This window comes from Chironomus tepperi, unplaced genomic scaffold, assembly GCF_022539635.2.
Source record: "Chironomus tepperi strain 1889 unplaced genomic scaffold, CSIRO-AGI_Ctep_v1 contig_376, whole genome shotgun sequence".
In the NCBI taxonomy this organism is placed as follows: Eukaryota; Metazoa; Arthropoda; class Insecta; order Diptera; family Chironomidae; genus Chironomus; species Chironomus tepperi.
Window position 1 is genome coordinate 1,018,122 of NW_027226498.1, and position 26,284 is coordinate 1,044,405.

At 28.4% G+C, this 26,284-nt stretch overlaps 6 protein-coding genes across 9 annotated transcripts; 5 read left to right on the top strand and 1 right to left on the bottom strand.

Moving 5' to 3' along the window:
- Positions 1–42: 42 nt before the first annotated feature.
- LOC139096234 (tetraspanin-6-like) lies at positions 43–2,635 on the top strand. Its single transcript, XM_070647934.1, has 4 exons — positions 43–219; positions 1,133–1,696; positions 1,759–2,274; positions 2,577–2,635. The coding sequence occupies exons 1-3, from the start codon at positions 151–153 to the stop codon at positions 1,831–1,833; spliced, it is 708 nt and encodes a 235-aa protein (XP_070504035.1). The 5' UTR covers positions 43–150; the 3' UTR covers positions 1,834–2,274; positions 2,577–2,635.
- Positions 2,571–7,107, top strand: LOC139096235 (23 kDa integral membrane protein-like). Of its 2 annotated transcripts, XM_070647936.1 has the most exons (5): positions 2,571–2,791; positions 5,173–5,323; positions 5,383–5,786; positions 5,859–5,914; positions 6,114–7,107. In XM_070647936.1, the coding sequence occupies exons 1-5, from the start codon at positions 2,726–2,728 to the stop codon at positions 6,115–6,117; spliced, it is 681 nt and encodes a 226-aa protein (XP_070504037.1). In that variant the 5' UTR covers positions 2,571–2,725; the 3' UTR covers positions 6,118–7,107. The 2 variants fall into 2 exon arrangements, with proteins under 2 accessions (XP_070504037.1, XP_070504036.1); XM_070647935.1 differs by lacking the exon at positions 6,114–7,107 and having other exon boundaries at positions 2,572–2,791; positions 5,859–6,024.
- A 631-nt stretch (positions 7,108–7,738) lies between these two features.
- On the top strand, positions 7,739–11,819 carry LOC139095943 (small G protein signaling modulator 2-like). The gene is made up of 10 exons (XM_070647515.1): positions 7,739–8,261; positions 8,412–8,445; positions 8,508–8,909; positions 8,973–9,322; positions 9,386–9,570; positions 9,644–9,777; positions 9,836–10,831; positions 10,896–11,020; positions 11,082–11,539; positions 11,597–11,819. Exons 1-10 carry the CDS (start codon positions 7,828–7,830, stop codon positions 11,683–11,685), a joined length of 3,207 nt encoding a protein of 1,068 aa, XP_070503616.1. The 5' UTR covers positions 7,739–7,827; the 3' UTR covers positions 11,686–11,819.
- A 2,969-nt stretch (positions 11,820–14,788) lies between these two features.
- LOC139096233 (very long chain fatty acid elongase AAEL008004-like) lies at positions 14,789–16,097 on the top strand. Its single transcript, XM_070647933.1, has 6 exons — positions 14,789–14,939; positions 15,005–15,195; positions 15,251–15,391; positions 15,452–15,539; positions 15,600–15,754; positions 15,825–16,097. The coding sequence occupies exons 1-6, from the start codon at positions 14,879–14,881 to the stop codon at positions 15,990–15,992; spliced, it is 804 nt and encodes a 267-aa protein (XP_070504034.1). The 5' UTR covers positions 14,789–14,878; the 3' UTR covers positions 15,993–16,097.
- A 522-nt stretch (positions 16,098–16,619) lies between these two features.
- LOC139096232 (very long chain fatty acid elongase AAEL008004-like) lies at positions 16,620–18,015 on the top strand. The gene is made up of 5 exons (XM_070647932.1): positions 16,620–16,635; positions 16,955–17,055; positions 17,115–17,305; positions 17,363–17,506; positions 17,565–18,015. The coding sequence occupies exons 2-5, from the start codon at positions 16,995–16,997 to the stop codon at positions 17,979–17,981; spliced, it is 813 nt and encodes a 270-aa protein (XP_070504033.1). The 5' UTR covers positions 16,620–16,635; positions 16,955–16,994; the 3' UTR covers positions 17,982–18,015.
- A 1,645-nt stretch (positions 18,016–19,660) lies between these two features.
- On the bottom strand, positions 19,661–25,722 carry LOC139096231 (uncharacterized). 3 transcript variants are annotated; one of them, XM_070647931.1, is made up of 3 exons: positions 25,605–25,722; positions 21,613–22,977; positions 19,661–21,557 (listed from the first exon to the last, which is right to left on the bottom strand). In XM_070647931.1, the coding sequence occupies exons 2-3, from the start codon at positions 21,863–21,865 to the stop codon at positions 21,349–21,351; spliced, it is 462 nt and encodes a 153-aa protein (XP_070504032.1). In that variant the 5' UTR covers positions 21,866–22,977; positions 25,605–25,722; the 3' UTR covers positions 19,661–21,348. The 3 variants fall into 3 exon arrangements, with proteins under 3 accessions (XP_070504032.1, XP_070504030.1, XP_070504029.1); XM_070647929.1 differs by lacking the exons at positions 19,661–21,557; positions 25,605–25,722 and adding exons at positions 23,566–23,745; positions 24,196–24,597 and having other exon boundaries at positions 21,866–22,977; XM_070647928.1 differs by lacking the exons at positions 19,661–21,557; positions 25,605–25,722 and adding an exon at positions 23,566–24,597 and having other exon boundaries at positions 21,866–22,977.
- Positions 25,723–26,284: the final 562 nt, after the last annotated feature.

The window sequence follows — 26,284 nt, forward strand, 5'->3', positions numbered from 1 at the left end:
AAGTAAAGAAAATAAGCTTCAAATTATGCGAATGGTAATAACACCACACCGTACTTACTTCTCGTTTTTAATCAGCGATTTAGTCGAGGTTGTGCTCAAAGAGAGTAAAGACGTAAACTGTAGTTGGACAAGTGCTTAAAAAATTAAGTAATGGTGAAACTAGGATGTGCTGGAAATTTGATCAAAGGATTTATCTTTTGCTTCAACATCTTTTGTGCTGTAAGATCTGCGGTCACATTTGAGGATTTATATTTTGTGATGAATTTTTAATTGCTATAAATTATCATTATTTAAACCAATTCAACCTAAGTCATACCTTAAGTCATTAACTTCAGTTTGTACTTAAGCGGAACCTTTTTCTATTTATTGTCATCACAAATTCAGCAAGTATCAAAAACATAATTTTTTGGTTTGCGATTTTAAGAATGAGCTGTTTCAAATTGAACATAGTTCAAAGTTGGTTTAGAGCAATTTAGATTTTTATAGGTAGCATAAAATAAGAAATGATTCTTACTCATACAATTTTGACACCTCTGATTTTTTTAAAAGCTATCAGGGAAACAAAAGGTTTATACTTCATGCTGTCTTAAAGTTTTATAAGTTTGACCCGACTTAATGAGTTTTGTGGTCACAATCCGGCTGCTAAGAAAATCTTGTGACTATCAAGTTGATTTGAGATTTTTATAAACCATAATATATATATATCGATAATGTTATTACACTGTACACAGCATATAAATGTGTCTTTAATACAATAACATGTGGTCAGTCTAAAAAATTAAACATGAAAATGGTAAGAGTTATGCAATATACGAATTTTAACAACATACGTAACAGATAAAATCTTCAACAGCATAAGCACATCGAAAAATACGCGTAGATGGAAGAAATGTGATCGCATCTGTTAAAGCTCTAAATTATTTAATAAAAAAAAATTAGTTTTGAAGATTCGATACTTAAACTCATTATGGCTCAAGATATATTAAAAGCTTTAAAGCTTTTCAATTGATTTAAATATTTGGAATTTTTAAGTAGTCATTGAAGTGTCAAACGAACTTTAATAGAATCCCTAATCAGCAATCATTAATAAAACTTATCATTCAAGCATGATAATATAAAAATGATTTTTCAGGCAAGCGGTGTTGTGTTAATCATTCATGGAACAATATCACTCTTGAAAGTTAAAGAACTTAGATCATATTTACAAAATTCACATTTGGAAGAAGCAACAGTGGTTCCAACAATTGTTATTTGCTTTGGAGTTTTTGTTTTTATAATTTCGTTTTTTGGAGCAACTGGAGCATGTCAGGAATCTCGTATTTTGATAGACGCATATGCAATCTCAATGCTTACACTTGTTCTAATGCAAATTGTACTAGCCAGTCTTATATTCTTATTTCTGGAAGATATTAATCAAGAAAGTGTACGGAATTTTAGCAAAATGTGGAGATCGAGGAACGGATTTGACAATCAGATGATGATTGAAATGATACAAGAAAATTTAGAATGCTGTGGATTAAATTCACCTTCTGATTACAACTATCAAAATATACCACTATCATGCTGTACAAAAGAAAGCCGAGCATGTACGATAGAAAATGCATTTAAAATTGGATGCAAAACACATTTGAAAGATTCAATACAAACTTCAGGACAAACAATTTCTCTTTTGTGCATAGCAACTGCTATATTTGAAGTAAGTCACAATTATTGTTCAAAATTGCAGCATTGTATTTTTTATTAAATCAAAATTTTCAGCTTGGTGCAGCTATTCTTGGATTTATTTTGAGCAAACAAATAAGGAAATGCAGTGCAAAACGAAGATGCTGTTAATTTTTGTTATTATTATTTTTCATTGTTATTAGTTGATTGTTTCAAAATTAACATTCCTACTTTTATTCAGTCCGAGCAGCACAATGCGACAAATCACATTTCTGGTCTCAAAAATTAGTTGAAATCAGCCGTTTCGAAACTGTTGCGAAACATTGTCAAACGAATGTGGTGTGTTGTTTGTCATAACGTTCATTTGAGATTTGAATAATATTTATTGCACTACGTTTACAGCCCCGTTTCATATAAAATGTTCAGTCTGTATTTGAACTCGGATGAATTCATATCATTGTGAAATTTTAAAAGCGTGTTAAATCATAAAGAAGTCGTGTTTATTAAACTATATTTAAATAATTACAAAAGTTCGGTTTGCGCAGCATTTTTGAATCCTATTGCGATTGCTAAGAAAAATATTCTGTTGCAGGAAAATTCAAATGACATTTTGTGAGATTTTGATAGTTATTTGTGTGAAATATCAAGATATTAATAATAATAAGATAATTAGACTAGTTAAATAATATTAACTACCTGAATTTTATGATCTTTGAATCCAGTATTTCTGGCAATATAAAAGAATTGATCAAAAAATCATAGAATTAATAATATGTTCCTATGTCAGAAAAATTAATTTGAAAATTATGTCCAAGAGAATTTAAAAATCAAAAATAAGTAACTCTCTCGTTTTTTAAAGAGAGCTACTGAAATGAGAATCCAGTTAAATATTCAACATTTTCTTTATTTTTAAGCTGTAGAGCTCAGTAACGCATAAGCATTCATTGACTAAATATCTCGAAAAATAGGTTCCGAATTTAAATTTAAGATAAAAATACATTCAAGTTGATCGTAGTCTAAGTTTGATTAGTGGAAATAAAAACAACTTAAAATAATTAAAAACATGGGATTGAATTGTGGTGCAAGTTTGATCAAATGCATCTTGTTTATCTTTAATTTGATATGTGCAGTAAGTATAAGTTGATTTCTTTTTTTCTGAATTTTATAATTAAAACTAATAAAGTGAAAATTTGTGACCAGCGTCAATTTAAAAAGAGAAAAAAAAATATACGAAAACAGGTATATGACGTAACTAAATTTTATTATCACTTCTTTATGAGAAAAGCCGGAGATGTGTTTTTTTTTCGAAAGCTAAATGTTGAGGTAAAAGGGAATATAACAAATTATGTCTAAGGATCGGCCGATAAGTTAATTAATTTTCTCCATTTCTATTGTGTAATAATATTAAAGAATTTTTATGAGTGGATGTTCCTTTTGTAATTTAACGTTAAATGTGACATAAACCATTGTATAATGTTGGAAATCCACACCCAAATAAGTTCCCCTTACATTTCATCTTCAAAGCTTCTACTTTTTTATGTGCTTTACTATTTAACAACTTGTTGATGACACGATGAAGAAAATTTCTTTTGTTGTTCAAAAATGAGCTTCAAGTGAATGAATGCTGTTTGTTTAAAAATTTGTATCTTGACTTCATAAATTTTTAACTTGATATTATTTGCTTGTCATTGAATTTAAGTTTACACTTACACTACACGATACGAAAATTACTTTGATGAATTCTCTGCATGTTTTACATCAATTAATAGAGCTGCATTAGGTTGAGTTATATGCAAATATAACATGATAATAGTTGTTAATGACGTATTCTCAAATTAACTTTGGTATATGATTGCTGATGAATCATGCATCTTGTTGAAATCATCTTTAATGAGAAAAATATATCCCTGTGAAGTGCAATAAAGCGCACAAAAATTATTCATGAAGTCAGTTACTACTACACATGACACATTTTTAATTTACTCATAAATTGATATTTGAATCTTTTATTTTGAGTGAACCGGTCAGTACTATTCGAAAGAATTAGCACTCCCAAAAGACAGTGATTTATTTATCATTTTTTATTTACATTTTAAGTTCTAAGAAGAAAGAAACTAAAGCTAACGATAAAAACACTTCAGTTGATTCTCTTCTTCATTGATACATGCTTTGTTCTCGTATAAATGGCAACCTTGAATTCCAACACACGAACGAAATTTTTTTAGCATTTATTCGTATAATATTTTTCACAGAACACTGATCTATCTTTGTGTTTGATGCTAATTAGAGAATTTTAGAAATACTCTGCCGCAGTTGATTTAAAATGTCATCTCTTTTTCAATTTTAACTCGTAAGATGAATCATGATTATGAGCCGATTTTTTTAAGAAAATGAATCAGTCATTTTCCAATTATAAGTATTAACAATGATACTACGTATATTATCATTCTTGTTTACAATGTTTTGTTAGTTTTAACACAGTTAATGCATAAATAGAACAATGAAATATTGACACTAAACAAATAATTTTTAATTTTTTAAAGAAAATTAGGATTGAATACAATTTTCAAAAGTTGCATACAGGGAACAATATAATGGTATACATGCAAATGCGCATAGTATATAATTAACAAATTTATGTAAATTATTAATTAACCATTAGTATTAAAAGCCAATGACTCGATTCCATTTCTGTAAATATGAATGATAAGCATGAAGAAATCAATTTTCATGTTGTTTCATTGTTTATATGTGCAATCAGGTGTCATTGAGAACAAGGTGTTTAGTTAAACTTTACTTCTATTGCGCATTTAGTTTACGTTTTCTGTTAGATAGAATATGTGAAATCTCGTTCATTAGTAATGGAATAGACTGGGTTATTCAAAGTCAAGTCATTCTAAATTTGATAACAAAAAAGATCACTGACTTTGATTATCAAGAGATGCTACAATCTTGTTAAGATTAACTAAAATAGATAAATCATTGAATTTTATACGAGTTAAGTATTTTCAAATCAGTGAGATCATCCAAATGTCATTCAACTGAAAAGTAATATTAATTCAGATTTTAATTTGTCATTTTTTGGACCATATAAAGTATAAAATGTAGTACATTTTTAAGGAACATATTGTTTCGATAACAGTAAATGAAAGATAATGTACACATTAAGTCAAGACATTTGACAGCAAACAATTTGATGGACAAATAGAAAAATAAAATTTTGAATGACAATATCAAGTTGTATATAGTTTAGCAGTTTTATATAGTATTTTTGGCACTCATTATTGATTTCTTATCTTTAATGCTCTCAAATAATTTTCTAATATGTAAATGGCAAAAATATAAGAGAATAAATATAAAGTATATACAAATAATGTCAATATGCTGATTTCCGTTGAAGCTTACTCAACCAAAACATATGAAGAACCTTTTCATTGTTGGAACCACACGAAAAAAAAATAAACATCAAATTACTTCCGATATGGTTTTGAAAAACATATTTTTTTTCAGATTGGTGGAATAGCGTTAGTCGCTGTTGGTGGAATTGCACTGAAAAAAATTGGAGATGTCAAAGATGTTTTCGAGAATTCTGATCATCCTGGAATTTATTCAGCATTTATTATTGCTTTAGGAGCATTGGTCTTTGTAGTAGCATTTTTCGGTAAGTTTATAAAATTGAATGATATAAAATAATGATAATATTATTGTTAAACATTTTAGGATGCATGGGTTCACTTCGCGAATCTCAATGTCTATTGAATCTTTATGCATTGTGCTTATTGACAGTTATTGTTCTACAAGTTTTGCTTGCGATTTTTGTATTCGTATACAACACTGATATTCAAATCGCAGCTGTTAAAGGTTGGGATCGCTTATGGATAGGAAAGGAGAATCCATTAAATACCCAAACTATTAATCAAATTCAAAAAACAATCGAATGTTGCGGAAGTTCTGCTCCTCATGATTACGGAACTACCTTCCCAAAATCTTGCTGTCCACAAACTGCTGATATTTGCACTACCCAACTTACATTTAAAATTGGATGCAAACAACAAATCAAAGAAACCATCGAAAATTCATCATCTTTAATTGCATATATGTCGATTGCTATGGCTGTTTTTGAGGTAAATTTTTCCTGGCTCCTAGAACATTCGATGTAGATTGAGACTGATAATAATTTTATTCATTTTTTTTAGCTTATTGCCGTGGTCTTTAGCTGTTGTCTAAGTTCCAATATTCGCAACAGTTCAAGGTTAACATTTTAAGTGCAAAAATTATAATTTGAGGGTTCAACTTATGAGCTTAATAAAATCCTATAATTTTTTTACAATGTATATTCGCCATAAAAATGGTGAAAACTTATTTAATTGTTCATAAATTGAATCAAACAAATTAACACTTAGACTGTAACTAACAATAAATTTTATATATTCTGTCTTTGTGTTTTACAGATAAACATAAAAATTCTTCAATAACATTATTTGTACTTGATATCATAACTATTGTTACCTTGTTATCTAATATTTGAACAAAGTGTTGTCATCTGTTATTACATAATCATTTCATATGCATACATATCTGTGAACTTACAATTTAACACGAATTCTTTGGTTATTTGATCTAGGTGTGTACTGGACCGCTTTTACTTCGACAAATACTTTGAATTCAGAAATATATGGTGCACCTTTTTTTTTTTTTAAAAAAAAACGTTATATTTTATTTCTGTATTTCATGAGTTACATTTCAATTTTAAGAGAACTAGCCACAGGCTATTACAACTTATATTCTGATTTTTACATAATGATTATTGATTTCGATGCGATGAACATTGAAGATGGTGATTTTTGTCGTGAAGACGGTTTTTTTGTCGTGAAGACGGTTTTTTTGTCGTGATGACTGGTTTTGTCCGTATGGACGTTTTTGCTTTCCCCAACTCTGCACGCTGCATGACCCAGGATCAATGCAACGTACCTAGCCACAATTTGTGTGTCGCGAATCACACAAATCGAGTCGGTGTGACTAGAACAGCGAAAAAGCATCCGAATCCAACTAGACTTTCCCTGGGATTGAACCCGGGTCGTTAGAACGGTAGTCCGACGCTCTAACCACTTGACCATTGCCGCTTTTTCGCTGCACCATTAAGCTTAATTCCTTAATTTTTTTCCCAATTTTGATCATCCACATGCAAAATTGTTATTCTTCTTTACCACCACGCACCAAAACGTTATTAAAATATGTTATGCTTTCGCTTTTACTTATCATTCCAAAGCAAGCCTTTAAATCCTTATAGCATATTCATTAAACAAAATTGATCAAATTAGTTACCATTTCCTTGCACATTTTTTTTTGTTTAATTTCTTTACCTATAACAAAGCACAAGTTCATAAATTAGAGTTGATTTACGCTTAAATGTCCATCATATTTTTATCTTTTTTTTTTTAAATATTTCGTAATTTAATATTTTTAAATAAAAAAAATGTAAAACCAAAAAGCCTGGCTGTCATTCCTTACTGTTTACATTGCATTGATTTCAGACAAGTGCACGTGCTTTTTATTCAACACGTGGTATTTTGATTGCGCGCGCATTTGCTGGAAGAAAACTTATGGAAAATCGATTTTCATTTTTATAAAATCAACATTAAGAGAAATTTTCATCAATTGTGTTTTCATTTCAGTCTAGGACGGGTGTGCATTCAAAAAATTTCAAGAACAAAAATTAATAATACTAGAAATTTTCATAGAACTGAACGTTTAATCAATTTTATATACATTTAAAAGATCAGAACGTGAAGTTTTTGTCACCAAATTTTATGATGTAAATAATTATTTTCAATTAGAAAAGACTTAAAGTTGTGGATAAAAGAGGAAAATATCTATCCATCTGTTTTCATAAATTCGAGTTATTTAAGTCAAAATTTTTGACAAATTCAAAATGTTGGGTCAATCAGGTAAGATAGAATATAGCAATTGGAAAATGGAAAACGTAAAATTTGTAAAATGCTTTGAATGAAATCGCCCACATGTTGATTCCTCGGAAAAAGAAAAAAAAAATAAATATCGCCATCCATATTTTTTTTCTGTTTGACATCTGGACGTAGAAAAAAATTCATTTCATATTTTATTGCTTAATTTACGATATTAAGTCATCAAATTGAAAGTTTCAATATGGTTGCATTTATTTTTAAAGCAAATGATGCTGATTTTAAGGAGAGACTAATAGCAAGTGTCAAAAAAGAAGTTAAACAAATAATGGAAGAAAGTGTCACTCGGAAATTTGTACACGAAGACAGTTCTACAGTTGTTTCTCTTTGTGGAGCAGTTGAAGCTTGCTTAAGTCAAGGTCTTCGTAGAAGAGCTCTAGGACTTTTTAAAACAAGTTCAACTACAGCCCTTCTTCATAAAATCAGCAATCAATGTGAAGAGGCTGCTCATGTAAGTAAGAAGATACGTGATATTGAAGCTGCAGATCCAAGCAAAAGGTCATCATCTTCAAGTGACAGCATCATTAAGCCACCCATTCTCACTAAAAAGGGCTCAAGTAATTCTGTAAGCGGAGTTACACCAACAGCAGTGTCAAACAACTCCCAGCCTTCGTTAAAGTAATTAATTAATTGAGTAAAGCCATATTTTCCAGCACAGCTAATTTTATGATCAATAATAAGTTTTTTGACTTAAATGTGCAATGGAAATAGGTTTATTGCTCTTTGTTAATTTTGTTGTACTTTATGACAATTTATTAATCCTTTCAGATATTTGTGGATTAGAATTGCACTCTATGAGAAAGTATGCATAAGTGTTCAATTCATTCCTACATTTATTAACTATTAACTGCTTTTATATTTTAGAAATTAACACGAATCATCGATCATCTTGTTGCAAACGCAAGTAGATATTATGACAAAGATGCCCTTGTTGCAGATCCTGACTATGGATCAATTTTAAGCTCGTTGCTTGTTGGCCCATGTGCTTTAGAATATTCTAAAACAAAAACTTTAGATCATTTTTGGACTGATCCAACAGCCAACGATTTAGTACAACGACACATCATTCCATCACAAACAACTCCTCAATCCTCACGAAGGCCAATGTTAAATATAAAGCGCATGCATACAAGCTCTGATGATTCTGGCATTAATTCCTACAAAAGTAATTCGCCAGCATCGACAGCTAAGGATTATGTTGAGTCTTTGCATCAAAATTCACGAGCAACACTTCTTTATGGAAAGAATAACGTTTTAGTTCATCCTGTAAGAAATTCATAAACATTGGCAGTTCTTTTTTTACATTAATCTCTTATTTTACAAATACAGAAAGACGTCGCTGAGCCTATGTTAGGCTATTTATCATTGCATCAATCCATAAATTCGCTTACAATCAAATGGACACCAAATCAACTAATGAACGGTTATAATGAACAATCATTGCCATCTTCTGCTGGATCCATAACATCAGCTTCAGAAGTTGACAAAAGTTTTTTCTGGGCGTATGTTATGAATATCAATATTGATGATATTGTTTACGTTCATTGTCATCAGAATCGAAGTAGTGAAGAGACCAGTGGAACAATAATTCTTGTAGGTCATGATGGAGTTCAAAGACCTCCAATTCATTTTCCAGAAGGTGGACATATGGCTCAATTTCTAGGCTGCTTGGAAACTGGGTAAATCTAATTTTTTTCATTCATGTCAACAATTTAAATTCCTAAATGCAAAAATTATTCTAGATTATTGCCTCATGGACAATTAGATCCACCATTATGGTCTCAGAAAGGAATTGGTCGTATATTTCCGTGGCCAGCAAAATCAAGACGACGATTTGGGGGACTTCCATCCGTTTTAGAAAACAATGATGAGTTACCAATTGATTACGTATTCCGTGTGGTAAACAAAAGCAATCCTGAAGAATTCTGTAAGATATTTTTGGAATATCATTAATTGATGAAAATCTCACTAACTTATTTTTATAATTTCTTGTTACACAGTGGCGACACACCCAATTATGGAAGTTGGCAGAACAAGTCCATATCGAAGACATTTAAGTAGCTGCTCCACAAATGAGAGCAGTGATGGCTCCAGTAAAAGTATTTCACTAGATCTTGTTGAAAGTACATCCATTGTGAGTTGATTCGACTAATGTGTTCGAAACAGAATTAATTTCGTTATCTTTATTACAGCAACAGCCAATAAATAATCAAGCCACAAGTATTGCTTTAGTTTGTACAACGATGAAACGCCAAATAATTTCTCGGGCTTTTTATGGATGGCTAGCTTATTGTCGTCACTTGTCGACAGTTAGAACTCATTTAAGTGGATTAGTACACGGAAGAATAACTCCTGATATTGGTGCTGATAATGGATTAACTGAAGAACGTTGGAGAGAAATGCATGATGACGAAGGAGCTATTTCTCAGGATTGCGAAGTGTATCGTCTGGTTTATTACGGAAGTGTTGCACATGAAATAAGAAAAGAGGTTTGGCCATACTTATTAGGCCATTATACATTTGGAATGTCGTCAAATGAGCGTAAGGAATTAGATGAAAACACAAGACACTATTATGAAACAACAATGAGTGAATGGCTTGCATTAGAAGCAATTGTTAGACAATTGGATAAAGAAAAGACAGCACATGCAGTTGCCAAATTAAGTTCAGGTGGAAGTGCAAGTGATAGTAAAGTAAAAGCTGGAGTTGATATCGATGTTGAAATGGAAAATGAAGTTTTTGAAGAGAATGGATTTTCGGACGGATCAGACGTTGAATTTTCTGAAGAAAAATCACCTGTTAAAAAACCGTCAAGAGAAAACATCCAAAGGAATAATAATAAATCTTTAGATATGGAAAAAGGTCAAAAAGAATGTGAAGGAATGGAAGTAGATCTAAAAAGTTCTCCTTCAACATCTTCATATGAGACAGTTGGAACTGATTTCATTGATTATGTTGACAAAGAAGGATTCCCATTATCACCAAAACTAAATGCAACAGCCGTAATAGTGACCGATGCTTCTGTTGATATGACAATTTTACCACAATCAGCTACCGATGGAAATAAAGAAACTAAAGAAGTTTTAGAAACTGTAAATGAAGAACTTTCACCGAATTCTTTAGATGCATTACAAGAACCAAAATCAGCTTGTGTTTCGCCAGCAAGTTCTAATGGCGGAATCTACAGTGTACGTAAAAACTTTATTCGTTTTTCGATCACTCTCTTTAATCTCTTTTTATTATAATAAATAGAATGAGCAGCTTGAATTATTTGGTTTGAACTTGCATCGAATTGAGAAAGATGTTCAGCGATGTGACCGCAACTATTGGTATTTTGCTAATGAGAATTTGGACAAACTTCGAAACGTGATTACGACGTGAGTTTGAAGATTATTATTTAGTCGTAAATATTAATTTTTATATTTGTTATCATTTCAGATATGTGTATGAACACTTGGAGACTGGCTATATGCAAGGAATGTGTGATTTGTTAGCCCCTTTGCTTGTTATTTTTGATGATGAATCCTTAAGTTATGGATGTTTTTGTCGATTGATGGAACGAATGATTGAAAACTTTCCGAATGGTGGTGCGATGGATATGCACTTTGCCAATATGCGATCACTAATACAAATATTAGATTCAGAAATGTACGACTTGATGCATGCTCATGGTGATTATACACATTTCTATTTTTGCTATCGTTGGTTTTTATTGGACTTTAAACGAGAACTTCTTTACGCTGATGTGTTTTCGGTATGGGAAGTTATTTGGAGTGCGAAGCATGTTTCATCCGGTCATTTTGTGCTATTTTTAGCATTAGCACTTTTAGAAAATTATCGTGATATAATTTTATCAAACAGTATGGATTTCACAGACATAATCAAATTTTTTAATGGTATGTACTTCTTTTAATGATAAATGACACTTTAATGACTATTAATTTTATTTCCAGAAATGGCAGAAAGACATAATGTATCACAAATATTAAAGACAGCTCGAAACTTGGTATTGCAGTTGCAAGTATTGATTGAAAATAAATAAGTCATCTCTGACTTCTATCACAAGACTTCTGAATTTCTCTAATTTACAGACCTTAAATTATATTTAATTTAATTTTTTTTTTTTGGGTCTTATTCTTAACTATTCAAAAATAATTTAATTAAACTTAAATGCATCATGAATGAATTGATAAAATTAATCAAATAGATGAAATAAGATAAATCTGTTTCATCTTGAATGTTAATATCACATTAGTTAATGAAAAGGAATGTATAGAGAAATTCCAAAATATTAATTTTTAATCTACAATATTTAAATTTTTTAATGGCACAAATTTAAACAAGCTACAAAAAAATGTACTGACAAATTTAGTAGGTATATGACATTAATTATGCCAACAAGATTTATTTTGTTATTGTAATTATTAAGATATATTGATATAGGAAACAAATATCTAAATTGGTATAAATATCCAGGAACATCAGAATTTAAATAGAACAAATTAGACTTTTCAACTACTTTTTCTGTTAGTATTAAACAGAACCCGAAGTCGATTAAGGTTTTGTGTGGAAAAATTGAAAAACTTGAGTCGACTCCGAGTTCTGGGATTAAGTATTTAATTCAATCCTAAATTAAATAAAGCTTAATTCATCATCAAAAATCATTTCGAATTTATTAAGTCTAATTAAAAGTTTTGTTAATTGTAATTTAATCGATATTCAAGTCATTCACAAAATTAAGTAAACTTTGACAATTTCAAATTATGCTCGAAGCACCGTTGAATTTAAAAACGAATTTTGTAAATTATTAATTTCTAGTCAATTTGATAAATTCAATTACTATAACTAACAAATTGTTTTTCGTTTCATATTTTACTAGCTTTTGTTAACCAGTGGTTTTATAATTAAAATATTAATATTCTGTATTAAAATCCACAAATTCAAAATATGAAAAAGATTGTAGCAAAAATTATTAAAATATATAGTTTTATATAAAAAAGTAAAAAATGTTCATCAAAACTTGTTGCACTAGTTGAGAGATGTATCTAAACTATTTTAATTTATTTTATGCATGTTCTCAATCTTTATATCTTTCAACCAAAGAGCATTTTTAAAAAAAAATTAAAAAAATATTCACTGAAGTTCGAACATAGTCAAAAATGAAGTCTTAAAAGATTAAAAAGATTTAAACTACATAAATACAAAAATATATATTTTTAATACAAAACAAAAGAGAAATTATTGTAATTTAAAAGATATAATAATTAATATTCTTCTGTCTGTAGAAACTTATCGATCAGAGATTTAATGAAAGAATTTTTGAGTTAATTTATCTTCAATTTTGCTCCTTAAACCTAGGTCGTAAAGATTCAAAACAAATCCAGCAAATTTCCAATGAGTTTCAAAGAGTGGATGCAGACAGTTCTTGATCTTTTTTGATTCTCTGACTTTTCAGACATTTTTCCTGTATCTTGACGAATTTATAAACATTTTAAATTGAAGGATTCTCAAAAGAAATCAAAAAATATTTAAAATGAAGAATAAAAATTCAAATTAAAACTTAATTAATTTCAGAATTTTTCAGTTATTCATTGAGTTTCTTTTGAAATTGTTTCGCCTAATGAGCTGGATATATTTTTAAAGATTTTTAATTTGAAACTTTTATAAAAATTTTAAATTGTTGCTTACATAAAAAAATTAGGTTAAATAAAGAAGAAAATAAGAAATATTATAAAAAAATATACAACATATATTTATGTTAAATCATGATGTGTAAATATATCGAATCGAAATTATCTTCCAAGTGGAAGTTGAAAATTTATCAAGGCGGCAAAACTCAAGATTGATTCCGATCAGTTTCAAAAATTTAAAGTTAGAAATTTAAATGAATGCTTTTTGGGTTTCAAAAAGTGATTCCAAAATTTCATATTTTCGCTAGAATTTTTGGAACTTTTTAGAATCAATCTGAGTTTATGCTTTGAAATTTATCTTTATTAAAGCAAAATAAAAAGAAAAAAAAAAGATAAATACCTAATATGAAATAATTTGTGAAATTGAAAAAGTATTTAACAAATCCTTCTGGAAAAGGATATATTGTTAATTTAATATAAAGCACTCTAAAAGAAATAACAAAATTCATTTAAATTTATAGGCATTATTTATTTCAATTCAGTAAAGCAAGTTCCAATTACATGATTAATTATTTAATATTTATGTTTAAAAAATCTCAATTTTTAAATTAATATTTTACACTAACTTATGTATAAAGATGACTAACGATTTTACTTCCATAAAAAAATTGGTAAAAGATTGAGTATATACAAAGCATACATACAATTAGTAAATGAAAGAAAGGATTATATTTTTTGAACATATTATTTTGTGGTAAATGAAAAACCGATAATTTATTGCTGTTGTTTACTGAAATAAGGTAATGTCCTTAAATAAAATATTATATTTGTAATATTCAAAGAAGTTCTATACTTTATTAACTTTACATTTCAGTATTCAAATTCCAATAGGGTTTCAAGAATTCTTGATGCATTTTTAACGGAAATGGTTATTTTGAATCTATGCGCATAGAAATTCACCACTTGAGTACTAATTCACCATTTCAAAGGCGAAATGCGGGTGGATGAAATATTCAGTCGCCCATTAAATGCATCACTTTCTTAAAGTAATTAAGGAATTATCAGTTAGATTGAGCGTAGTACCATGATGTAGCTTAAGTACGTCGGCATGACATCGCAAATTGAAATAAAAACTTGTCTTTAATTTAGTCATAATATCGTCAAGGCTTCCTTGCCGAGTTAGAGTATGTCCTATTTTGGCCAAAAAAATCAACGCACATCAGCATGCAATATTTTTCAAAACAAACATTATATAACATATTACATATCAAAACGCATCTACTTCGACACATTAATTACATTAAAAAATAGAGTTTCAAGATGGAATCTCCTTTTCAGAGGGTTCTTAGAATTAGAGGGAGTTAGCTTGTTGCTAATTATATTTTCTAATTTGAAGCATGACTTAACACATGTTAAATTCATTTGAATTTATTGTCGCTAAATAGAATACATATGAACTAATTTCGTAAGCTTAAAAAAATGCTCAAACTTTTTGTTTTTGAATTTTAATTAGGTATTTTCCTTACTGAAGTTACAAAAACTCTAGAACCGTTTTCTATTTAGTTGAATAAAATTAATCGTTCCAATAAGTCTGGTGTCAAAAATATGGCTTTCGTTCTTCAAAAATTCCATGATGGATATAAATATTTCTTCTACGAAATTAAAGGTTTGAATCAGATTTCTTTAATTTGAAAGTGATAATAAGTTCTAATAATATTTTTGTGCTTATAGATGAACGTTCAGAAAATTATTTCTTGATTGAAAATCCACCAATTCCAATTGCATTAATTTTGATTGGATATGTGCTATTGATAAAATGGGGACCTCAATATATGAAGGATCGACAGCCATTCGATTTGAAATATGTAATGATGTTTTATAATTTCCTCCAAGTCATTCTAAATTCTTATGTATCTCTAATGGTAAGTTAATAAAAATATATATCATTGCAATGCTTAACAGAATATCTATCTTTAGGCAATTTATAGAGTCTTTTTAATCGGTGAATATAATTTTGAATGTGAGCCATGTGACTATACTAAAACCGTGAAAGGAATGTTGCTATTAGACTTAACTTACTATTATTTCCTGCTTAAAATTCTTGACCTTTTTGATACGGTAAATTGGAGAGGTTTATTATCTAAATTTTATTATTGATATCTACAAAAATAATTTTAGTTATTCATTGTGCTCAGAAAAAAGGATTCCCATTTGTCATTCCTTCACTGCTATCATCACTTTTTCATGGCTCTTGGAACATACATTGGTAATATATAAATCTAAATGAATCATTTTCGACAATTAAACTTGAAATTTTAATTTGTAGCTGTCAGATGGATTCCTGGAGGCCATTCAACCATGTTGGGAATCGTAAATAGTATAGTACATGCATTTATGTACTCATATTATTTCGCAACTGCATTAAGGCCTGAATTGAGAAAATCATTATGGTGGAAAAAATATATTACACAAATTCAGTTGGTAAGCATATTTTTCTTCCTAACTTTTACTTCATGATACATGCATAGTTCTTTTTAATCGTTAAATTTAGATCCAGTTTGCTTTTCTTCTCGTACATTATCTACGAGGTGCACTCGCACATGATTGCAATTATCCGAAATTCTGGCTTTGGACAATGGTCATTCAAAACGTATTCATGCTATCTATGTTTGGAGATTTCTATTGGAAGGCGTACATTAAAAAGAAGGAAAAATTGTAAACGATTAAAATTATTTTTGTAAAATTGTAGCAACTTAAGGCAATTAAGTAATACATTTAATATTTGTAAAGTTGAATGAATAAATAATTAAGGAACAACATAAAATGCTTTTGAATTTTCATAAAGGTTAATGCCCGATGTTTCTCAAATTTATTGTTAAACAGCATAAACCTGTAAATTACTATAAACTATAGACAGTTATTTCGTTGACGAAAATATAAGAAATATTGTAAGTTTCAAATTTTAGTAGTCTAGAACTATTTCCGATTGTTTGTGCAAATTACCGTCCAGAAACAACTTAGTTGCTAGTTCAATAGAATTAACAATTTAAATGATAAGGTCAAATGTATGCGCTTGAAATTCTTAACTATTCGTTTTCAAATGAATATAATGTTGGAATATTTAGATATCATACGTACTTTTCAATATCCACAAAATGCTAAAATCAGTTTAATCTAATTTTTTTTAAATAGGCCAGGTCAATCATGATAACAGTATTCAAAATCCAGGCAACCTTGAAACTATTGTTGTATTATTTGCGAAAATACTGAAAATTTTTGAATTGTGGGACAAAGTATTAAGGAAATGGTATTTAAACTTTTATTGGAATCAATTTTGATTGAAGCACAGTATTGGCAAGTTGGTAAAAACTTGTATTTTAACACTTTTATGACATAAAGAATAAAATAGCTGATCAAACTTTCAAATGTGACAATTGTTTTGTATTAAACTTTGGGACTGAACAAATCAGTTAGATATACCTAATAAAAAATGACAATAAATAAATTAAATTAAATTCAAAGTTTTTTAAATATTTCCTACTAAAAGTTATCAATTAAAACAACTCATTGATTCATTATAACAATTATGCACATAAATTAGCCGTGAACTTAACATTTTGATTTTTTTATTAGCGTATAAATAAGTGACTTAATTTAACAATAATTTTCTTTTTCGTTCAGTTTGCAACTAAATTTTGGCGAATCTAATTGTCACACTGACATGGCTTTGGTTCTGCAAAAAATTTATAAATTTTATAATTATCATTTCAACGAAAATGATGGTAAGATTAGCCGATAATTAAAGTAACTAAGCAAAATTGTGAAAATTCTTTAAATTTAGATGAAAGACTTAAGGATCTTTTTATGATGGATTCACCTTGGCCGATCATATGCATTGTTGGAGGCTATATTTACTTCGTAACTGGATTTGGACAAAGATTAATGAAGGATAGAAGAGCTTTTGAACTAACAACAATCATAAATATCTACAATATCATTCAAGTTTTCCTAAATTTATTTATGGGTATTGGAGTAAGTGGAATTTTAAAAATATTTACATCCATCTTATGATTTTTGTTGTTGTTGTAGGCAGTGATAACAGTTCTTGAAATGGAGGATTTAAATTTAGCTTGCATACCTGCAGCTAGATTTTTGAAATCAGACACGGGAATGAAAATAATACGATATAGTCACATGTATTATCTGATTAAAGTCATTGATTTACTGGACACGGTAAAAAACTAGCATTAAGTTTGAATACTTAAATAATTTTAAATTTCTTTATCATTAGATATTTTTCATCCTGAGGAAAAAGAATCATCAAGTCTCGTTCCTTCACATATATCATCACGCAGTTATGGCTGGAGCATCTTACCTCTATATAAAAATATTTTCTGGTGGAGGACAGCCTTTATCACTTGGAATTATTAATAGTTTTGTCCATGTGATAATGTATGGATATTACTTCCTCACATCCTTTAAACCTGAACTTAAAAAAAGCATTTGGTGGAAGAAACACATTACACAAATTCAAATGATACAATTTGCAGTTTTAATTGTTCATCATTTATTTCCATTGTATACCGAATGTTCTTTTCCAAAAGCTTTATCAATAATAGTTGCATTCCAAAATATCTTTATGTTATTCATGTTTGCAGACTTCTATGTGAAAGCTTATATTAAAAAGAAAAGTGTAAAACAAAATTAAAAATTTAAATAAAGTTACAAATTAATCCATGTGAGCTGAAATGTAATCTAATTAGGGTAAAGAATATAATTTTTGTGGTAATTCCATTCTTCAAGACTTTAAAAGTTCATAACTTTTCACGCGTTAATTCTTTTAGAATAATTTCTTCGGCAAAATATCCAGGAAACAAGGAAGTTTATTACAAGCTAATCAAAGTTTATCGAAAAATAACAGTTTTCGTGAAAAACTGATTTTATTAGTGAATATAATTTTTGTGGTATGAAATATAATTTTTGTGGTAAAAAAATCTAATTTTTGTGGTAATAATAAATTGACGATTTCTAGCTTAATACTTCAAGGAGATTACCTAAATTTATTATCAGACTTATATTCAACTTATTTGAGTTCAATTTAAGTCTGAAAAGTACGTGGAAAATGATAAATTAACTAAAAAATATTTGAAAAAAATTTAACGAATTTTTAAATTTTAAATAAGATAGGGGAGCATCAACCTTAGGGAAAAATCAACCAAAAAATCTCTTAGAAAAAATAGGGTAAACAACCTATTTTTTTGTACAAACTCTACTTACTAAATTTCAAATGAAAAGTTTTCTTCATTAAAGCAAACTTTTTCCATGACAACTTGCTTTATACTATACTTCCTTGATTGTACTTACAGTATTAAGCAATACTTTTTGTTGTTAAGCAGCACACGATTAAAAATTTACAGTTTTATGTCTCAACCTAAATATTTGTACACAAATCCTATTTTTTTGTACACGTCAAACCTAAATTTTTGGACGTTCAAATTAAAAATAACCGTTACAAAATAAATAATTTGTGCGATTTTAATTTCAAATTTGCTTCGAAACTTCATTTTAATGAAATACTAATCATAATAACCAAGTTGATGATTTGTATTTGCATTAAATCCTACGAAATAACATGATTAATATTTTTAGTCGATTCAATTTTGACGGTTATTTAATTTTTGAACGTACAAATATTTAGGTTTTTGTGTACAAAAAAATAGGTTGGAAATTTAGGTTTACAAATTTCAAAATATCTATGTTGAGACAACTGCTAGCAAATAAGTGAGACACAATATGGAATCTAGTATAATTAAGCTATATTTTTTCCCTTACAAGATACTGATAAAAGTTTTTGGTTTTCCTTAAAATTGAGATGAAAAAAATTTACAAATTTTGTGGAATGGACAAATTTTATTGTGAAAAATTCTTTTTGAGTTTTCAAGGAACTGGCAGCCCTAAACATCCTGAAAACTTGCCAGGATTGTTAAAACATCATTTAAATGATAATTCACTCGTTTGTTTTGCTATAAAGAGCTTTATAATCATTTTCAGTATTGTACAAAAAAATAGGTTGTACAAAAAATTAGGTTGTTTACCCTACCACAAAAATTAGATTTTTTTACCACAAAAATTATATTCAATGTTTACATATTTTAAATGTGTTTTTTTAGTTAAACTAATTAACTTTAACTGTTTAATACTAGTTAATGTGAAAATATATGGTTTGTTTTATCATTTTAGTCCACTTCCTTAAAGAATCAGTGATAAATCCTTAAGAAAATGTTTAATTGAAAATTGTAGTAAAAACTTGAATTTTTAGGGTAAATTTTTGAATCATAAAAACTTAGTTATAGCATAGTAACAGCTTCAAAAAACTAAACATATATCACTTTTATAGCATTCTTTCATAATTTTTTTACCTTTCTGGATGTTAAAAGCAATGTAAAATAGATTTTTCAAAAAAATGTCAATACCACAAAAATTATATTACCACAAAAATTATATTCTTTACCCTATTGATTGAATACCTTAACTCGTAATGAAACCGATCACACTTCAATTTTGACTAGGATAAAACACCCGAATATTTGAGATACCCTATTTGTATTGACATCTCAAGATATCTAGGCAACGTCTCATCCAGTTTCATTGCGGTTTTTGGCATTTTCCGGAACAGATAAGAAGCATGCTCTCGAGTATGATAACAAACTTGAGCATATGACCTATATTGTTTGAATATACGCAGGATCCCGCATATTCAGGTGAGTATGGTCATTGTTCAGGTTTGTAATATATCAGACAGCATTTTCGTAATGAAGGAAAATTTTTACAAGGAAAAGTGCGAAAAAGTAATTTTTCACGCCGTGGAATGGTTTGGATATGAAAATATAATTTTTAAAGTTTTTATCAAGATTTTATTAATTATTGTTTATGAAGATTAATATTCAGAATATTGTTTAGATTTCGATTACTTTCTAAATTAAAAAACAAATTCCGAACAAAGAGATTTGATACTTTTTAAGTAGCTAACTGAATCCCAAAGAGTATCTCTGATTTTTTTCATCTGTATTAACATTAACACATGATTAAAGATTGAATTAAATAGCAAATGCTCATCATTAAGTCATTCGAAAAGATGTCGAATTAAACTTGGAATCTATTCACAGTGGAATTTGAAGAAGTTGTATTGAAATTTCTACCATTATGAAATATGATGTATTCTCAGTAATAGACACATATTTTCTAAATATTTAATTCATCAAATGAACGATTTTTGGGAGAATGATATACAAAACATTAATATTGATCAGAAGGTACTTGGCGGATTTTTCTTTACATTTAGCTAGACAAGCTCTTAATTTCCTAGAAATAGGACACAAAGTATTAAGGAGTCAGATTTTGTTTGAAAATTAAGTTTGTCAATTTTTAAGAATTACCTAAGTCTTTTAAAAAAATCGCATTTTTGGAAAAAATCTTCAAACTTAATTCATTTTTTAACAATTTTGGAGTGATATAAAGGCTTCTACAAACATTTAGGGTTTAGTTTCTCGGCTAATGTATACAATGCTTAAATATAGTGTATCCAAGAAACTGCTCCCTATTGTTCTGCATTATTCTAAAAACTAAATGTATCATTCAATCCATAAATTATATCGATTTTCTTCTTTAAGCTCTATAATAACTATCATTTTCGGTTATATATAACATAATGTTATGAATTATTTATGGTACAAAATTGTTTCACCTCACTTAATCATAGTCTTTTCAGAAATTAAAATCTTTACCATTCTCAGATGTAAACTTTTTTTATTTTTTTTACGATTCCATCAGTCTGTAGTCGTCATTCCTCAAATTAAATTTTCTAATAAATAGTTGTATCAAAAACGACAATTATGAATATTTACTACTTTTACAAACGAAATTGTAACTGCTTGATCATTTAATGATTTCTACATACATATTTTTAAATAAGAATCTACTTCTTGTAAGTGCTTATTTGATAGAATCTTTAAAGTCAATTCATTTTTTTTCTTTTTCTTGAAGCACTGCCTATCTTGCATTCATCACACATTTCTTTATCGTGTGTTTTCATCTTCACTTGAGCTTCTTATGGAATTGTATTGCGAATTTCGTGACTTTAGCATCCTTAAAAAGCTCCCAATAGCAAATATCGTTCTACGATGCCGATGAAAAATCCCTTGATATAAAGCATCACGCAGAGCTTTTCTATCATCAGCAACTTCAACTTGAGATGTTAATGATGATTGATGCGATAATACACGAGCTATAAAAGTATTATAAATTAAAGTTTTATTTAATTTTCATACAAAAAGGATTACCTGATTTCGGTGACGTTGGGGATTTACATGATAAATCTTCTTTTTCTGGTGAATTAAAGTTATGAGTTAAATCCAGCGTCAATTGCTTTTTAATGTTAGTTATCTCTTCGTTTGGATTCGATTGGATTGATTCAGAAAAACTCATTTTATCACAGAAATTTTGGGTTGAATCCGAGTGTAATGAACTTATGGCTGCAATATTAGTTACTGTTGTACCATCAGAAATTTGATCGACATTGACTTTTGTAATCATTCTTATTACTTTTTCTAATTACATTATAGCATATATTGGCACAACATACATAGATGTATATAGTTTATAAATAAAGATCTCATGTGGAAGATTTTTTTTTAATATTAAGAAAAAGTTAAGCTCTTCTTTTTTTAAGCCTTAGATTTTAAACAAACTTTATACAAATAAAGACAGTTTATTTTATTTAAGGTGGTCTTAATTCACTGCAATAAGTTGCAATAGGAATAGTTAAACAATTTTTGCTATCAATCGCACTTCTATTATCACTTAAATTTTTATCACTTGTATCCTGTTTTGGTTGTTTGACTGTAGAAAAATCACTGAAAATTATTTTTGGCGGATCTTTGATATGATTTGTGCTTTCTGAATTATTATTGTTTGTATCACTACAGCTCATAGCTTGTGACCTGCACTTTGGATGTTTAGGAATAGATTGTCCTGTACTTTTGGAATGATTTCTTGTATCAAATGTTGGAGTAACGTCGCAGTTTGTATGCAAATTAATATTTAGCTTATTTAGATGATTAGTTAATATATTTTCATTTATTTTATCCGATCCGTATGAAGAATGTTCCAGTGATAATGAAGGCTTTGAATCATTAACCCCAATTGCAGTATGATCCTCTGTAGATGATTGTCCTTTAATACTTTTTTCAACCTTCTGATTACAGTCATTTAAATTATTTAAATAGTTTTGAATACAGTTATCGTAGCACTCTGAAGCTAAGCAAATGAAATTGTCGATTGAACTATTTCCAACTGTAAACGTTTTAATTGCATTTGAAGTCGTTTTACTCAAAAGTGGGGATGTGCATTGTTGCTTCCTTTTTTCTTCAAAATAGTAGTTAAGCCGATAATAATCTTTTGTGCAAAGACACGTTTCATTTGCAAGTGGCTTTAAAGAGGAAGCTAATATTGATGACGTATCATAATATGGCTCGACAGCTCTAAAATATGCTTGCTTATTTTGAAATTGATTATTGAGTATTTTCTCAAAGTCTTTTATTGTTACTGCAGATTTTATTTCAATCAATCGATCATTTATTATTTCATTATTGTTGTAATATTTACACAGTGTTTGCCGTCCACGAAATAATAATTGATCACCAAGCCTATTAAATATAAGGGTAATAAGCAAATGTGGTTTTAAATTATTAAATAGTCACATTTGTGGGAAATGTGATATTCATTGCAAAAAGTTTATATAACAAGGCAATGAATTAAAAAAAATTACAAAAGTATTCGTTCTTATCGAGTCACTTAGGCGCATTTTTGTCTTAGCGACCAGAAATTGTTTACTAAATAAATGAATTTTAATTCACAAATCTTGAAAAATAATGCTTCTAAAGATTTATGAAATTCATCATTTAACAGATGTTTATAATGTAAACCTTTTAACGGTTACTTCAAATTCAAAATTTGTTTGATAAACACTATAAAAACATTAAAAAGCATTGAAAAACATTGTTAAAACAATGTTCTAATGTTTTACAAAAATGTATTATTAAGCTACCTTTTTGACAAAAGCGCTAAAAACATTTGTATCATACAGCAAAATAAGCTTCTGAATTAAAGAAATTTCATGGATATATATAAAGAACATTGAAATATGTCCACATGATGTCTAACATTTAGGGAAGTCTTTAAACCTCATTTTTTAAGATATCTTTTGTGAACGAGTATCATTCCCACTGACAAACCTTGGAAACTCAAAGCATGATATGGAGAGTGGTTCTCGATCCGTGTAATAATTTTTAAATCTCTTCGGTCGTTTCAAAACTTTTCTTCTATGAGTCACGTGCTCAACAGTATCAGTTAAATTGCGTCTTATCATTTTTGCGTTGTGACTTGACACCCTTGCAGAACTTGACACCTCTTCACTTTTGAACGGAACAAAGATTTTCTTTTGAAATTTAAAAAAACTTTCAAAATCAGGTCCATTTTTTTCAAATTTTCTTTCTTTAAATTGTAAAGATTTCCCATTGACATATAAAGCTTCCATTATGTAAAATGAACTTGAAAAAAATTCAATTCCTTAACTTGTAAGATTTCTGTTCTAGTGAACTTTCACAAATGAACGACGCTGTGTGTTTGTGCAAAAACTTTTGATAGAAATATTCGATCACAAGTTGTACACAAAATAAAAAGAAATTTACAACAAAAGACATAGACTTTGGTAATGAGCAAGCTATAAAGTTTATGAATATCACATTCAGAAGTCAACTAAAGAATTTTTTATTTCTGATTAGTCATTCTTTTACTTTGGGACAGAAAAAAGAATAGAATATTAAAGAGAAAATAATTTGTATAGGTAGGTATTCATATTTTACTTCTATTCATCGCATTTTTATCTTAATGCGTGCTGCTTTCCACCCTTTTGTCCCCAAGTTGTTATTTCATTCAATGATAAAAAAAAATTCAATCACTGAGCAATGCCGTATATTAAATTTATTTAGCATTTTATTGATTTCACGATACATTTTGGCATAAATTTGTAGGAGTATTCTAGGAAATTAAGGCATCCTTCCGTATCATGTAAATTATTATTGTTCACGAAATGGAAATACCTTTAAATAATATTAAATGTAGCTAAATCAAATAAAAATCAAGTTTATTTTATGTTTCTTTAATTTCAATGTTTGGAAGACATGAAATCAAGGAGGTTAACGAAATTATTTATTAAGCTAACAATAAAACAAGGTTCAAGGAATGGAATCTTTTTGAAATAAATAGATACATATCCAGTGAATGAGGGAGAAATTTATTGATTTTTTTATGCTCACTTGTAACTACAGTTGTTAACCTTTGAAAGAATTAATGTTCTCCAGAAACCTTATTTCCTCTATATATTTTTTGATATGCACAAACTTTTTTGGATGATGATTCTTGTAACGTTCATTTGAAATTTGAATAATATTTATTATACTACTTAGTTGAAACCCCTTTTTATATAAAAGCTCAGTCGATTTTTGAACTCAGATTAATAAACATCTCATTTAATAATTAATAAGTGATGAAGTAATTTTAATTAAATTACATTTACCAGAATTTCAAAAATTCTATGAAATTCCGATCAAACTTCATTTTTTACTAAAGTCTGACCTATTAAAAATGTTATGAGAACTTTTAAATCTTTACGGGATAGATGAAGCGGAATACATCTAAAGTTCCTTTTCACATGTATGATGGAAACGGATGGTACTTTTTTGCTTGGTAGCATGAATCACTACAAACAACTGAAAGATAATGTTATGTGTGATGCAATGAAAATATTATTTTCCATGCACAATGCATCCTATTTCCGACAGTGCAGTTTTCTACTTTCATTTGATAGCTCTTTACAATTTACACGTCAATCAATAATTACATTATGCATTTTTATACTTTTGTCTTTTCTTTATTCGCATTTTTCTATGCCAACGTCCGTTCTGCTTGTTATTACAGAGCAGAAAACAAAATAAAGGAATTAAATTTTGTAGATTAAGAAATTATTCACCAAGAGTTTTCGATGGTTTTAAGTCAAGAGGTCAAAAAAATATCAATTATTTAAAAATAGAAAGCAGTTTATTGCCTTTTTTACTGTTAGACTCACTCTTTTAATAAACAAACTACACTTCTGGGAATTAATTATCTTTTATTAGTAAAGTACCTAATTCCATTGATTAATTTCAACGATGGGTTTTAATTCTTATCTAATATCAGTGACTGCTTATTTGCAAAACAAAACAAAAAATCTTACGTTTATGAAATTCAGACACTTTTCATTTGATTCCTCCTGTTTTATCCATTTTTTTAATTAAGTAAATTTTATTTAATATAGAGTAAAAACATTATAACAAAGTATCACTAGTAAGTAAAGAACGAAAATGAGAAAATTTTGTTTACATCAAAAGCTTTGGAAAATGATATTGAATTGTTGCGCATTGAAGAGAGAGAATACATACAATACAGAGAAAACGGAGAGAAATGTTTATGGAAGCAAATAAAAGTATGTACCTGCTAAAAATTATTTAAAATATAGGTAGCATAAAATTTCATCCATGTCATTCAAATGATTGTCACTTACTTATGTTTAAATATCTTTATATCTGATCCCTAGAATAACTAGAACAGTTAGCGACATCTATGAAGTAAAAGTTGAATTAATGAATTTTAATAGATTATAGATGTCGTGTCAATTATTTTATTTTATATTAAAAATGACTGCAATTTGTTATTTTATTAATGTGACATTAATAATGTCTAATGCATAGAATCAATTAATACATATAAGCACATTTTATTACAATTTAATTCTTTAAAAAAGTGTCGTAAATATGTTTATTGTAATAAACTTAAATTGCATGAATAGGTGTACATTTTAATCATAAGGAATTAACACAAAAATTCTTATCATAATATTCAGGAAATACATTATTT